General features: G+C 44.1%; 1 protein-coding gene across 2 annotated transcripts; it reads right to left on the bottom strand.

The window, feature by feature from the left end:
• Positions 1-2280: 2280 nt before the first annotated feature.
• Positions 2281-12705, bottom strand: LOC117833382 (protein CELLULOSE SYNTHASE INTERACTIVE 3). 2 transcript variants are annotated; one of them, XM_034712849.2, is made up of 7 exons: positions 12548-12705; positions 10828-10952; positions 7466-10517; positions 3901-6445; positions 3167-3621; positions 2849-2965; positions 2281-2749 (listed from the first exon to the last, which is right to left on the bottom strand). In XM_034712849.2, the coding sequence occupies exons 2-7, from the start codon at positions 10908-10910 to the stop codon at positions 2591-2593; spliced, it is 6411 nt and encodes a 2136-aa protein (XP_034568740.1). In that variant the 5' UTR covers positions 10911-10952; positions 12548-12705; the 3' UTR covers positions 2281-2590. The 2 variants fall into 2 exon arrangements, with proteins under 2 accessions (XP_034568740.1, XP_034568742.1); XM_034712851.2 differs by lacking the exon at positions 12548-12705 and adding an exon at positions 11850-12345.
• Positions 12706-14518: the final 1813 nt, after the last annotated feature.

The following is a 14518-nucleotide window of genomic DNA, read 5'->3' as shown; positions in this document are numbered from 1 at the left end:
GGTAGATCTTGCATGTTTTTATTGCTTTATATATGCTAGGTCCGGTAGATCTTTACTCATGCCCCTCGTATTGCTAACCGTCGAGCTTCTGATGTCAGCACGCTACTGTTGAGAGCCGATGTTTCGATTGGGTCTCATCCGTTTCTCTAGAAGTACGATGACGTCATTGAGCCGATAGGGGCGCGTACGAGGTCTTGTTGCCACAAGGTTATCTAGTTAAGTTAATGGACCAAAGTGTCGTTGTCAAGATCAGCGGATCAAGACTTAGACTAGTAAATTTCTTTTATGCGCGTAAGCCTCAGGTGGTGGCGCGGGAGACACGGATTTAGACTGGTTCGGGCAAAGGAAGCCCTACGTCCAGTATCGGGGATGTTCGTGCTGCCCACGCGGGGTTCTGTAGTAGGGGTTACAGGTTGACGAGAGAGGGACCGGTCCCAAGTCTCTTTTGTGCTTGCGCTCTCAGGGAGCGTTGTTGTGTGCTATGGCTTGGGGAGAAGAAGCCGATCCCCTCTCCGGCCTCGGGTTCCTCCTTTTATATCGCAAGGGGGTGGCCGGAGTTACAGTTGGGATCGGGTAAAAAGGACTGTAAAGAGTAAAGCGTAGAATGGTAAAAGGTACGGCAGGAAGGAGGAGCGAGATCCTAGGCGTCCGATGCCTCTGCCGGCCCTTGACGAGTGCCGGCGCGCATGCCGGAGGAGGAGGTCGTCGTGTGCCAAGTGTTGTTGCTCCCTGCATATAGCTCCTTCGATGTTCGTAGGTGTCAGATCATGATGAGGGTGTTCCGTTGTTACCCCAGCGTCCGTTAGGGAGGACGGTGGATGCTGCTGCTCAGGTGATGGGTGCTGAGAGGGAGAGCGTCACATCCGTGCTGCTGGGTGCGCGGGACCCGAGGGTGCGCGGGGCCCGAGGACAGGCCGCTCTCTCCTTCACTCCGGTCGGCGCAGGCCATGAGTACCCTGCGGCGAATGGGAGCCGGCCGCCGGTACTGTAGCCTGCACAGAGCGGTCGTGCGCGGGTACTTGTGATGGGTTGCATGAGGAGCGCGGTCGTCCTGCCCTCCGCCAGACCTGTGGCGCATTTATGGCGAGGCCGACGGGGGAACCCGCAGGATTTGTGTGTCTTGCCCATGTGGACCGCATCCGAGGGGGGATCCCTGCCCCGGGGGCCCCAGCGCGCCCGACCCCTTTGCTTGGGGTCGGGCGAGGCGGAACTCCGTGGCGAGGGGTCGGGCGCCCCCGACCCCGGGGTCGCGGTCGGGCGAGGCGGAAACTTTGCGGAGGGAGGGGTCGCACGTTCCCGACCCTGGCGTTTTAGTCGGGCGAGGTGGAGCTTTGATCACGTCTAGGTGGGCCCGAGCCTCCGTGTCTGCTTCCTTAAATGGTGTCTTAGGGGAGCGTTAATATTTCCCCCCAACACAAAGTTAATGCTCTCTCGCTCTGTTACGTTCAATTATACGGTCATGACATTGATCAGGTTTTATTAGCTTAATTAGCTCATAAGCGGTAGGCAAGGGATCCTTATTGCTGTGTTCTAATCTTTTACTCCCTCCGTCCCAAAAAGATTGCAACTCTGGCTTCCCGATAAGTCAACTAATTTTAAATTTGACCAAATTTATACGAAACAATACTAATATTTATGGTACAAAATAAACATCGAAAGAATAATCATGTAATATATTTTCATACTAAATTTATTTGGAGATGTGAATGTTAGTATTTTAGTATAAATTTGGTCAAACTTGAAACTGTTTGACTCCTCAAGAAGCGAGAGTTGCATTCTTTTTAGAACGGAGGGAGCGTAGGTTAATAGATTGACGTGAATACCCTGTCATTCGTGCTATCTTGTCTAAGTTCAAGATATTGATCAGATCTCTTAATCTATCTGATATGCGCATGGTTAGCAAGAGCTTCTATCATGACTGTTATTTTACAATGCTTTAGCTTAGCCTGTTGACTCATATAACCGATGGCACATGCTATTAATATTTTATTTATTTATACCGCATGGTTACATTAAATATCTGACTACTGTGGTATTTATTCCAAGAACGTCTACCCATGAGTTCGAAAGGCTTAGCCACCGATTGGATTAAATTATGCTTACCTTGTTAATTTTTAGATCAAATTAACTAGCACACCTTGTACCACTCGTGAGTAAATTTAGAGTCTACACTGGAGTTAAGCAGATCTTCCAGATCCTCCGAGTTGTTCTGTATTATTCAACATAGAAGCCTGAGGTCCAGATTTTGCGTTGACATGAACAGCACACACCCATAACCCATGCAGACAATATCTCCTCACACATCACATAAATGTTCTTTATCAGCTGTGTTTCTAAGTCTCACACCAATCTAAACTAAAAATATAATTACAGGAAACATATTCGCCTGTACAAAAAAATTACCCGGTCCAAAATCTGTTACAGCTGTAAGGCTACAATCCAGCGAGGACCTAAGAATAATTGAATGATGATAATGCGGGGTTATCTAAGTGTCCCACCTTTCTACATATAAATGAATTTGGATGATTATGGGGCTGATTTACATGGAAGCCAGTAGTATAAGATTGGTGTCAGGTAAATCAGCCATATGCTACATACTGTCGTTGGATGGCCTGTTTGACCATACAATCTCTATCTCAAGGGTTCTCGAGCCATCCTTACCGCCATCGTGGCTGAGGCTGAAGAACCCGCTGTATACACCCTCGGTGACAACCTTGTCGATCTGGATGGTCACTCTTCCAAGGGTCGACTGGAACAAAAATAGCAGCATTTGAGAAGTAACATAGGAATTACAGGCATTAACCAAGAAAAGATAACTGGCGAAGATATGCCGTCCATATGGCCATACCTTTCCGAATGTATTTTTGCTCTTGCATATGATGTAGAGCTTCTGCCCTTTTGGGGCAACGTCGAATAACCAAGTGAAACCCTCGTTCCATGCTGGGCAGATGCTGTGGTTAACCACCTGTCATTCAGGAAAAAAAAAACCATCAGCTGCTGCAGACAACAAAAATATCAACTAAGATGTCCACTAAGAATACCACTTGCCAAACACTGTTCCCAGTGTTGCAGGGCTCATTGCTGGCATTACTGGGTTTCAGAGCAAAAGACACAAGTGCACACCATGTATGAATTGTTGAGTAGGACCAAATCTACAAGAAATTACCTTAGTTTGCCTTGGAGGACCATTTCCTATTTGCAGGCAACAAAATGCATTTGTACCCCCCATTGTCTGTTTCAAATTATTCCCACGAATGATGGTCACTGTCAAGCAACCAGGCAAGCAATGAAGCAAACTATCAGCTCTCTCATGAAAACTGGGAGGACAGGTTTTCATAAGCATTTGTAGAACAGGTATGGCTTCAGCTGAAATCAGGGACTGGGCTTTAGCAATGTCTTCATTCATTTGCGGCCAAGATTCCTTCAGCAAGCAAAGGGTGTCAAGCACACTCTCTTGGGCAGACTCATTTCCATCCTTCAGGGCACACACCAGATGGGGTATGCACAAGGTTGCTGCCTCAGAAAACCGCACTTTTTTGAAGTTGCTGAATATCACATATATGGTCCTCAGAATAACTTCATTGATAGATGACATAGAGAGCAGCTCTCTCTCCAAGGCAGCTGCAATAAATTACAATCGACATTAGAGAAACAATGAAACCAATCCATCACTAAGCACGTATAGCAACCATCAAACACTTGCAATTCAATTATTTTGTCACTTAACACATCTGCTGTTGATTAGATATTCCTGTTTATAGTATCAAGGGCAAAATGGCAAACGAAGAAACATTTAATTTTCACAATAAAGGAGCATGAGACTTCGCACATGAACGTGAAGAAATTTTCATCTGAAATAAAATATTATGACAGACTTCAGTATAAAAATTATGGTCTTACCAGTGAGAGACCGGATGAGCTCATTTGACACATATTCTTGCAATGTATGATTTGAAAATAGGTACTTGATTAGAAGAGCAGCCTGTCCTGAAATATCCACATTTGGAGAAAGTAGCAATTCTTGCACAACCAAAATGCCCCCAGCCTCCGCAACAGCTCGCCTGTTTGTCCTGCTGTGCATCACTAAGCTTTGCAGTGCACAAATAGCAACCATTGTCATGTCATCCGTAGGCTGGTCCTCAAGTAGGCTTACAAGAGCACGGCAGGCAGAAACAGAGTCACTTGCTCTTGCAAGTGCTTCATGCTGAAAAATGTCACCTAGTGCAAGAGTTACGAGAAACTTTGCTGACTGATTCTTAGACTGAGGATCTAAAAGGTACTGTGAGAGAGGAGCAATAGCATACTTGGCAACTTTTGTTTCACGGACCCTTGAATTGTTTATCAGCGCTTCAAGCAATCTTGCTGCAGATTCCTCACAACGATGGCTCTTCAGGAGCTCCAAGAGTGCACGTACTGCCCCAGCCTCAGCCATAGCCACAGCACAGCGTGAACTACTTTTCTCTTGAACAAGTAAAGCGCTGAGAGCTATTGTGACAGTACTCTCCGTGGTCGAGTTCAGCAATCTTACAAGTACAGCCATTGAGACTTTAACGTAGTTGTCAGAATTATATCGCAAAACATTACATAACACAAGTGCTGCAGATTCCCATAGTGCTTGACTTGGCTGAGGATCATCCTGGACAATTACCTTCGAAAGTTCAAAAATCCCACCTGCATCTGCTACAGCCTTGGGCCAACTCTGTGATATGTTTTCAAGAGCTTTAACTGCAGTTTGTTGTAAGCTCAAGATTCCAATACCAGCAAGCTGCACAAGAGGAACAACTGCATTTTTTGTAGTGATGTCCTGTTGAAAATGCTCCTGTTCTAGAAGATGTGAGAGCACCTCAGTGCCAAGTTGCTGAATTGCTTGCGAGGGAGACTCAAGAAATGATATTAAAGGCTCAATTATTTGACTGGGAGTCAACTTCAATGCTGCTAGACTCTGAGGTTTCTCCAGAATATTTACGAGTGCTTGCAATGCGCTGTGCTGATCCCACATGGTAACATCTGGGCGACGTAGAAGTAAGAAAAGTGGCTCCACCATTTTTGCAGCAGCAGAACTTTTAGCAATGCCACTGTTGTTTGTCAAAATGCGAAGCAACTCAGCAATGGATGAACTAACAGATACAGGAACATCAAGAATCATATCAAGTGCATGCTCAATGATACCAGCTTTAACCATGTCAAGCTTGCAGTTTGGACGGTCCTTACCCAATTTTATGAGAGCACCGATACACGCTTCAGACAACTGGTAGTTTGTTCCAGGAACAAAACTAACAAGAAGATCAATAACTTCACCAGTTGCAGCAACCTCTGCATTGTACTCCTCTTCAAGTAGTCTATTCAGAGCACAAACAGCTGGTTCAACAGCCAAGCTAGATCCTGATGTCATCAATGATATCAGGGGTTGAAGACATTCTGTTGCAATGGGTGATGCACGTATGGTTGAATTCTCAAATAAAATATAGCAGAGTTGAGCAGCATCTTTCTTGAGCTCTAATGATGAACTGAAGGACAAAATTTTGTAAAGATTTTCAAGTGTGTTGCTTTCTACGTCAAACATAGCAGAACCCTTAGAGATATTCCCAGCAGAAAGCTTGATAAGTGCACCAAGTGCTGCCTGCTGTTCCATTTCAGTTCCTGACTCAAGCATGTCAAGTAATGGTTGAATAGCTTGCCGAGCCACCTCGGTGTCCCTTATATTCTCTGAATCAAAAAGCTTCTGCAATGTTCTTACTGCACTAAGCCTAGAACTTCTCGAGCCCAAACGTAAGACAGCTACTAGCTGATTTGAAGTGCTACGTGATGATTCATGGTAAAGCAGATCAGGATTACTGTATAAGATCCCTAGCAAATTTGTTATAGTAGTTTCAGTTGAGTCTTGAGGGCTTAAAGATAGATACTTAGTCAAAGCATCTAAAGCTCCAGCCTCTGCCATAGCAACTTTATTTGTCTCACTACCTTCTGCTAGCTGGGTCAGAAGGTGCAAAGCGATCAGAGGTGCACCTGGTCTGTCTGGCATTGGTTTAAGTAGATCCACTAGCAAGGGTATGGACCTTCGAGCAATGGCACCAGTGCAAACATCTTCAAGCTCAAAAAGGGTTCTCAATATTATTTGACTTGGATTCTCTGCCAACTTGAACTCTTCCCCCATTGTAACAAGATTTGGCATATCAGATTCTACCTGTCCAATCAAGGCTACAGCACCCAAAACTGCACCAGAATTTGCAATAGCAAGCTGTATACCTCTACTTCCAGTGGAAACAAGGCTGGCCAGTGCTTGTGCAGCAAAGTATTTATTGATGATATCATCAGATTTTAGCAAGGATGCTAAAGAAGGTATTGTTCGCATTATTTCGGAAGATTGAACAATAACTGAATCCTGAAACAATGTAGCCAACAGAAGGGCGCAAGTCCAAATATTTTCTGAGTCTTCATACTGTTCCTGTAACATGGAGCAGATATTAAGGCCTGGAAATAGACATATGAGAAGAAACAGTACGATATGGAAAAGACAAGTAATGCAACAAAGAATGAAGACATGGCTATGAATTATCAAATCTCTGGATTTTAGAACAATTCAGTTATGGTAAGTGGACCATCATGATTCCAATTCTTGTTTGTTCAGTTCTCGATGCCAATTGAATAGTAAGAACTAATATGTGTAATAACATCTGTACACGTGCCTGGTGCCCAAGCAATGGAGTTATCAAGAATAAAGGGTAAATCTAGAGTCTAGAGTTTCCACCAATTTACTAGGCAAGTTGGAATAAAAGATTAAACAGGCCAACCAAATATTTCTTCTTCCAAAACATACACATTTTATCTGTGGGGTGTATGACTGGACTTCTCTTTCTAGGTAAGGACTTAGCATCATGATTTTTTTCTGTAAGCAGTAACTTTGGGTGGACGCAGAAACAGCATGTCAAATCATATCAACTCTTCCTAGAATGTGTCCATTAAATGTCTGATAACCAATGGTCCAAAAGAATTTCACCCAGAAATCCCATTGGGTTTCTTTGGAACATTTAACATGAAAAACTAGTGATATTATATGTGCTGATGTTTTGCTGGTGTAAATAGGTCACCTAAAATTAATCAACAATCTCGTTCTTTTACAGAACCCAGTTCAGAGTAAATATTCCTTCAGAAATGAGTAAAAAAAGAGGATAAATATTTGAAGTGAGCTACCTTTTTGTGTCCAGCATTACTGAAAACAAGGATATAAAAATATACGGATGCTTTGATTTATCAATGCTTGCATGCTAGTCACAATGACAATCCAAAATGAAACTAAGATGTTGGTACAAATAGATTACCAAGCTACAAGACTATCTATCCTTATGTACCCCTTAACTCAACAGTACAGCAGTTGTAAGAAGAGAAGATTTTGAATCAGCAACAACTTATTGCAATTAGAATATGAGTTATATGCAAACAGAAAACTTAGATGTGAAATATGCACCTGTCGATTAGCAGTACAGCTAGCAAGTCTATCAGATACTGCATCAACACCGCCAAGCTCCATAACAGTATATTTACTTCGTGCATGATAAGAACAAATCAGTGAAATCAACCATAGAGCAACAGTTTCTTCTGAAACCTTTCCTAATTCAGGTACACTCAAAACATCCTGCTCATAATTTAGTGAACTTGTTTCCGTGTAAGGTTTCCAAATTTCAATGTCTAGGGATGTTAAAGAGGAATGTTGCTTCAGCATATCAATGAGTGCAGATATCAGATCCTTCAGAAGCTTTGATGTTTCAAGAACATCAATCGACTGTTCTCTCCTGTCCCTCATGGCAGATATGAGGATGACTGCACTGCTAATTCTTATTTCCATGTCTTTTGACTCCATAACTCTACTGGCAAGAGAACCAATGCATCCTTGACTTCTGTTTAAATATTCACCTAGTAGAGAAGGTCGACCCTGACAGAGACTTGCAAGGATTTGAATGGACTTATCTTGAATAGGTGGAAGCCCAATACTAACACAACGAACTAAAGGTTCTAAGCTTTCAGGAACTTCAAGAAAGGCAGTACACAGAGGGGGGCTAAAATGAGCACCCTCCTTTGTTCTAGCCATCAATGCAAGTACATCAAGGGGTTCCAAACTTGTAACATTGTCCAAACTGATGCCAGATAAACACACCAGGAGTGCATGAATAATAAAACAGCACTGCGAGTAATCTGGAAGAACTTCACTGAGAGGAAACTGGTTGAGCAACTGACGAAGTGACCGTGAAGCACTAATCTTACCTTCTAAACTCCCTTCCTTAAGCACTCTAGTCAAAGCCAAGACAATATTATCATCTAAAGCTTCTTTAGCAATCTGTGCATCTGATAAGAGATTTGCTAATGCAGCAAATGCTGTTTCAGCAACAACAATTGATGATGTCTTCGCCATCTCTATAAGGGGTCGCACATCACCTTCAGTTAAGCATGACATCTTGTTTTTTGACATGGCACTAGCTGAACATGATAGCGCTCCTAAAGCTCGGGCAGATTGTGTTGCAATAACTTGATTTCCACTTGTCAAAAGCTTCATGCATGGCTGAACAATTTCATCAATTTCCAAGATGTCACAAATATCCTGACGCATAGTGAAAATATCAGCCAACACAGTTGCAGCAATCTCCTGTGTTTCTTCATTTGATGATTCAAGAACAAGAACAAGTGACCTAAGGCCTTTATTAGCTGGGCTTCCATTCTGGATTAGAGCTCTCTGAGGTGCCAGCACAAGGACATGTCCAAGAACTGTAATGACGTGAGCCTTTGAGCTCAACGAGTCACTGAGCAGTAATGCTAACAGCTGATTGATTGTAGCAGAATCAGCTGATCGTATAAGCTTCTTGAGTGCTTTGACTGATGCCTCCTGTCCACGGGGGCTGCCACTCTTTAGAAGCCAAATCAGTGCCAGAACAGCTCCAGCACTCTCAATACATGCCCTGATATCATCACTGTCAGAGCACATGTTCCACATGATGTAAGCTGCATCCTCCTTTGCTTTTTGAGATCCTGTTTCCAGAAGCTGGACAAGAGGGGGGATACCTCCAGCAGCTGTTATTGCCCACTTACTGTCATCTACTTCATCACTCAAGATAGCCAACAATGAAACTGCATATTCCTGCTGCTGCTCACTAGAAAGCCCAAGTAATGATATTAGCAACTGAACCCCTTCTCTCTTTCCAAGAGCCTCCCATATTCCAACACCATCACAACACAAGCTAGTTAAGGCACGAACAAGATGTTCTTGAACATCAGCAGGAGCCATGGTAATCAGCCCAACAAGCACCTTCTTAGAATTAGAGAGATCCAGTCTGCCAGAGAGACAATCATTCCCATACAGACTCGCTAAAGCCTCAAGAATACGATCAAGCTTACTGTCATGAGATTTTAAGAGCACAACCAAAGTATTTTCAATCTCAACCGGGTCAAAGGATTTGCCATCAGTGCCATCAAAAACCATCAAAGAATATGCAAGTGCTCCAAGAATGTCGGCAAGGGGAACAGGCGACCGGGGTGCTTGGCAGAGCTCACCAAGGTAAAGCAACAGAGAAGTTGTTCCACCACAAATATTTGATAAAGCATGGACAGCATGGCTTTGTAGAGAATGACATGTCTCACCCTGCATGCATTCTTTTGAGGGAGCTACAACAGCTCCAATCAGAATAGGAAGGCCTCCTGCATCCACCACAGCTTTCTTTGCAATACTAGACTTGGAAGACAGGGCCTCCAAAGCATCAGCAGCACTTTCACGAACAGAAATGACATTATCTCGATTTAGAAGATGCAGAAGAGCCTTAACAGCCCCAGCATCTATAATTTTGGGAATGCTATCACCAAAAGCACAGATAAACCGTGCCAACAGGGAGGCAGCATTCGACTGCGAAGCAGTATTCTTGGATGAAAGAAGACCAGTAATAATTTCAACACCACCAGCTTCAAGTGTAGCCTTCCAATAACCGTCTTTGTCCCCACAGAGATTCCTTAAAGCCCCAGTCACAAAACCCTCAACTACTCGATCTTGGCAAGACCTAGGATTAAGCAAGTCCCACAGAGTTGGCACAACACCTTCAGTCACAAATATTTTCCTGCCTATGTGATCATCCGAAAGTCCACCAGAAGACACTTCATAAATAGCTTCAGCAGCAGCCTTCTTCGCTTCAGCAGATTCAGACTTCAAAAGAGAGATTAAGGGTGGTATACAGCCTCCTAAGAGGACCCTCACACGCAGGTCCTCTTCCTTACAGAGTGCACTCAGTAGGGCTGCAGCATTTACTTTTGCTGCAGATGAACCAATTCTAAGGGTAGATATAAGCAGTGGCATTGCCTGAGAATGGCTACCTATCAAAATCCTTGCCTCCTTTTTTGCTTTGGCCAGTTCAAGTAACCTTCTGGTTGTAGTTTCCTTCTCTGATGGAGATACCGTACTAGCATGGAGATCTTCCAACAATCGAGCAACAGTAGACATTGCACTTTCAGGATCATCAACTTCTGCTAGGTCACCTTTTTCCCTGTAGAACAGCAAACAAATAACGAGTTATATAGGATGGGTGTTTGCTACCTGCCACTTCTTATACCTCTAACAAAGAGGATTCCAAGGCACAAGCAAATAAGAAAGAATAACATATGGAAAGACTTCAAACAAAAACAAAAGGACGTGGGATGAAAATGAAACAGGAGCAACCAGCTAGGCTAATTTTGGAAAGCAATAGATTCTGTGAGCAAATACAGGATAAAACATTTTTTTGCTGATTAACAGTTTTGAACTAACTTGGAAACATGGTAAATGAGCAAGAGGGAAAAAACTGAGATGTGTTATACCTTGATATGGAAGATGATGTGGATGGTGAAGGTGACATAGGTTCCCGAGAGTCCTGATGTTCGGACAAGTTGAAATTTGCCATGATTAAATCGACAGCTTTAGACCTTGAATTAATTTATAAGTCCTAACAACATAAAACACGAAATTAATTAGCATAACAAACCATAGCACCAGCCTGTGTCATTCTGTTTTTGCATTTAACGCGGGAGAAAAGAAGAAAGCAAAGGGAAAAGAGGCATCGCTACTTAATTGAGTGATTATCAAGAGAACAATATATCCATGTGACCATGTCAGTTTAAAAGCATAAAGCAACAAATTACAAGATGCATCATAGCACAGCCAGAAGATCCCATTCCAACAGAAAAAGAGTAAGAGATAGTACTCATAGTTTAAACATACTGTGAGGAAATATTACAAAATTCAAGGTTGAACGAACTAGCTCTCTGATCTCTGGAGCTAATAATTTCAATCCAAGTCCTCTTCAAGATTTCAATTTGACATAAAATGTATTAATTTTTTTTCTGTGTACAAGATGAATAAAAGGTTATTTTTTCCTCAAATTGTCATCAATTTTCACAAAATATGGCACAGCAGTACAGCACCATCTCTTATGATGGCTGTGCTTTTATTGGAAAAGATAAAGTGGGAAGTGGTTGGTACAAACACGTGAAGCATGAGAAGTTAACAACATAGACAAGAACCAGCAAATTACGAACAACGGAGGCATGAAAGGGAGTTCTGCACATTGAAGATCCCATGGCAGGTTCTATCTTACAGGTTGTATTGTATTACAGCCACCAAGCCCACCATTTCAAGGGTACAAGAAAAGTAACTGTAAGGAGACAACCAAAACCTCAAGCGCAAGCCCCAACATTTGCTCTAATAGAGTTTTTCGATGTCCAATGTTAGAATCATCATGGTAAACAGACAAATGGCATCTGCGCCACTTATTTAACTATCAGTAGTTAGACGCTCATCACCTAAGCTGCTGATTCCACAGGCGGCACATCCTCTTACCTACCTTAACTGCAACCGGCATTCACCTTCAAGAAAATTCACGCACGACTGAAACCCATCTCCCTTATTGCACATGTAAGTTCTGTCACTCCCCAACACACCTAAACGAAGGAGCCAGTCCCCTCAATTCCTGAGCCAAGAGACAGCATTCTCCAGAACTCACCGGGGTTCATGAGGCTAGAAGCTAGAGTACCCCTAACTGCAGCAGCATCAAGCGTGCATTCTCCCATTCCATTTCACAGCTTACTGCTATTACACCATTACAACCAACGAAGGAAACAGATTCGTACGCTTCCTTAGATCAGGACACCGACACCTTCACGAAACGAATATAACTCGGCTATCCGTAGAATTCGTGCAGAATTACGCCCATCCCCTTCCGAGACAACCAGCCATCTCCTCCCCGCAGATCGCTCCACTCCACTCCCGGCACAGTGCCAGCGACGCTCGCACCCACCGGGCCCGTCAGGATCACGGAAGCGGCCAAAAAATCCCGCCCCCCTCCTCCCCCACCACCACCGACGGAGCACCCGGGCGCGAGATCTCGCCCGCCGCGCACCCGCACTCCGCTCAAAAGGTAACGGAACCCCCCGGTGGCCCCACACGAGCTGCTGCTACAATTGGGCGGGGCGGGGGGCGCCGCGCCACTGCCCCGCGCGGGATCGAGTGCCCGGAGATCGGGGAGGGGAGCGGGAGACTCACCGGCGGCGGCGGAGGAGGCGGCGGAGGAGGAGGAGGAGGCGGCGGCGGCGGCTCCTCTCGCTCCACTCGCTCGGCTCGCCCACTGCGCTGGCGCCAGTGTGGGGGTGTGTGCGCGTGCGTCCGTTACAGAGTCGGAGAGAGGGGGGGATGTGTGAGAAAGCTTTTGGGAGGAGAGAGAGAGATAGAGTGAGGAGGGGAGGTGCGTCTTTTTGCGGGTCACTCCTGTCGTTGTCACATTATTTCGGAAATGGACAGCCACCTGGGGGTTTATGGGCGAATTATTACCTTCCCACTTTGGCCGTGGACTGCTTCGGATTCAATACGGCGTACAACCGCGTACGTGTAGCACAAGTAGCGTAACTTCCTTTATGGAAGCCGGATGGTCACGTAGAATGTATTATTCCGTATGTTGCCATTAAACGTAGATAGGAATAGGGCTATGTAGGAGTAGTACGTGAGAGATAGTAATATAGCAAATTTGGATCGACGATGATTGATGTGGTCACAACTAGTGGAATCAAAAATCAAAGGAGCATGACACGGGGAAAAGACATGATCACATGACTTATGCCCCTCTGTCTCTGTTAGAGGCATACATAACAACGGTGATAGGTAGCGTTTCTATCATCGTGGAAGTACCGATCTAGCAGCCGGATCTATATTAGTTAGGATAAATAAAGGGGTGTTTGGATCCTTGAGCTAAAATTTAATTCTTATCACATTGAATCTTCTTATTCTAATTAGAAGGATTAAATATGAGCTAATTATAAAACTAATTACACAGATGGAGGCTAATTCGCGAAACGAATCTATTAAGCCTAATTGGTTTTGTGATTAGTCTATGTTTAATACTCCTAATTAGTATCAAAATATTCGATGTGATAGCGACTAAATTTTAATCCATGGAACCAAACGGGGTCTAAGTGAACTAATATTTGTTTCATGACTAGACAGGTGTTGATAGTTACTTAAGTGTTTATCGTTCCAAATTCACATTCTTAATCCTGCTGTCGGCAACAACATAAACTTTTGCCTCTTAAACCATTAGAGGGAATCGTAGAGCTAAGCATGTCACAAGAATCAGAGAGCTTTATCTCTCCAACAACCAAACGAATTGCGAGGTTTGCTCAAGGACAAAGCAAAGGAACTGAATTTCCCACTGACAGAAACGACAAGTTGGTTGTCTGGCCGATTCGTCGTGTGATCAGCACGGTCCCTTTGTCCCGACCACGAACAGAAAATTCAACTAACCAAAGGATTGTTCTGTAAAAATGCGTCCTGGGACTCAGGCAGCGAAAACGCCCGATGGCCCCTCCGTGGCGACCAAAGTGACGTCCCAACGGGTCAGCTACTGACGCGCGGGGTCCACCACAGTGCCGTTGACGTGGGGACCCCTCGTCAGTACCTGATCGTGGGAATTCAATGGCCGTTTGCTTTGGTTATGGTCTGTCCAGTGGGCGGGCGGCGTCAGGCATGTGCGATCGGGGAATGTGGGGCTGCCATTTGCTTTGCCTCACGTGCTCGTAAAAGCTCTGGCTGCTCTGCTTGGACCCGTGTTGTCAGTGGGCGAATAGCCTTTCTGCCGATGGTCGTAGACTGTTGTCGCTTGTCGGGCCTAGCTTCCAGGTAGTATAATAATCGGTAATGTTAAGAGCAGGATGTCCGGATTCAAAAAAACGGACGTTTCAATAATTAATCTTCGATGATGCAACTATTGTTTCCACCTGTTTCACAGTGAATGTTGCATGAAACATAGTGTTCATGTTGCAGGGGAAATTTTCTATCCTAGAGTCAAACTACATAATTAGTTTTTTCATATATTTTTTAATATTGCACTTATAAATTTTTGATGTTGTAGATGCTTTGTTTCGATGTTGTAACGGAGCGTCCGACGGTAAGTCCAGGCGTTAGCAGCACCGTATAACAATTCTTTTATTTTAGAAACTCAAAACTGATATTTTTAGGGGGAGG

Source organism: Setaria viridis, chromosome 8 (genome assembly GCF_005286985.2).
Source record: "Setaria viridis chromosome 8, Setaria_viridis_v4.0, whole genome shotgun sequence".
In the NCBI taxonomy this organism is placed as follows: Eukaryota; Viridiplantae; Streptophyta; class Magnoliopsida; order Poales; family Poaceae; genus Setaria; species Setaria viridis.
Note: the sequence above shows the minus strand (reverse complement) of the source record. Positions and strands in the feature narration are given on the sequence as shown.

Excerpts from the sequence above, each read along its gene's own strand:
- LOC117833382 (XM_034712849.2), bottom strand. The coding sequence starts at position 10,910 with ATGGCAAATTTCAACTTGTCCGAACATCAGGACTCTCGGGAACCTATG. Across the intron at positions 10,518-10,827 it reads ACATCATCTTCCATATCAAG|GGAAAAAGGTGACCTAGCAG; the intron begins GTATAACACATC and ends GCTGTTCTACAG. Across the intron at positions 2,966-3,166 it reads GTCCTCCAAGGCAAACTAAG|GTGGTTAACCACAGCATCTG; the intron begins GTAATTTCTTGT and ends CCTGAATGACAG.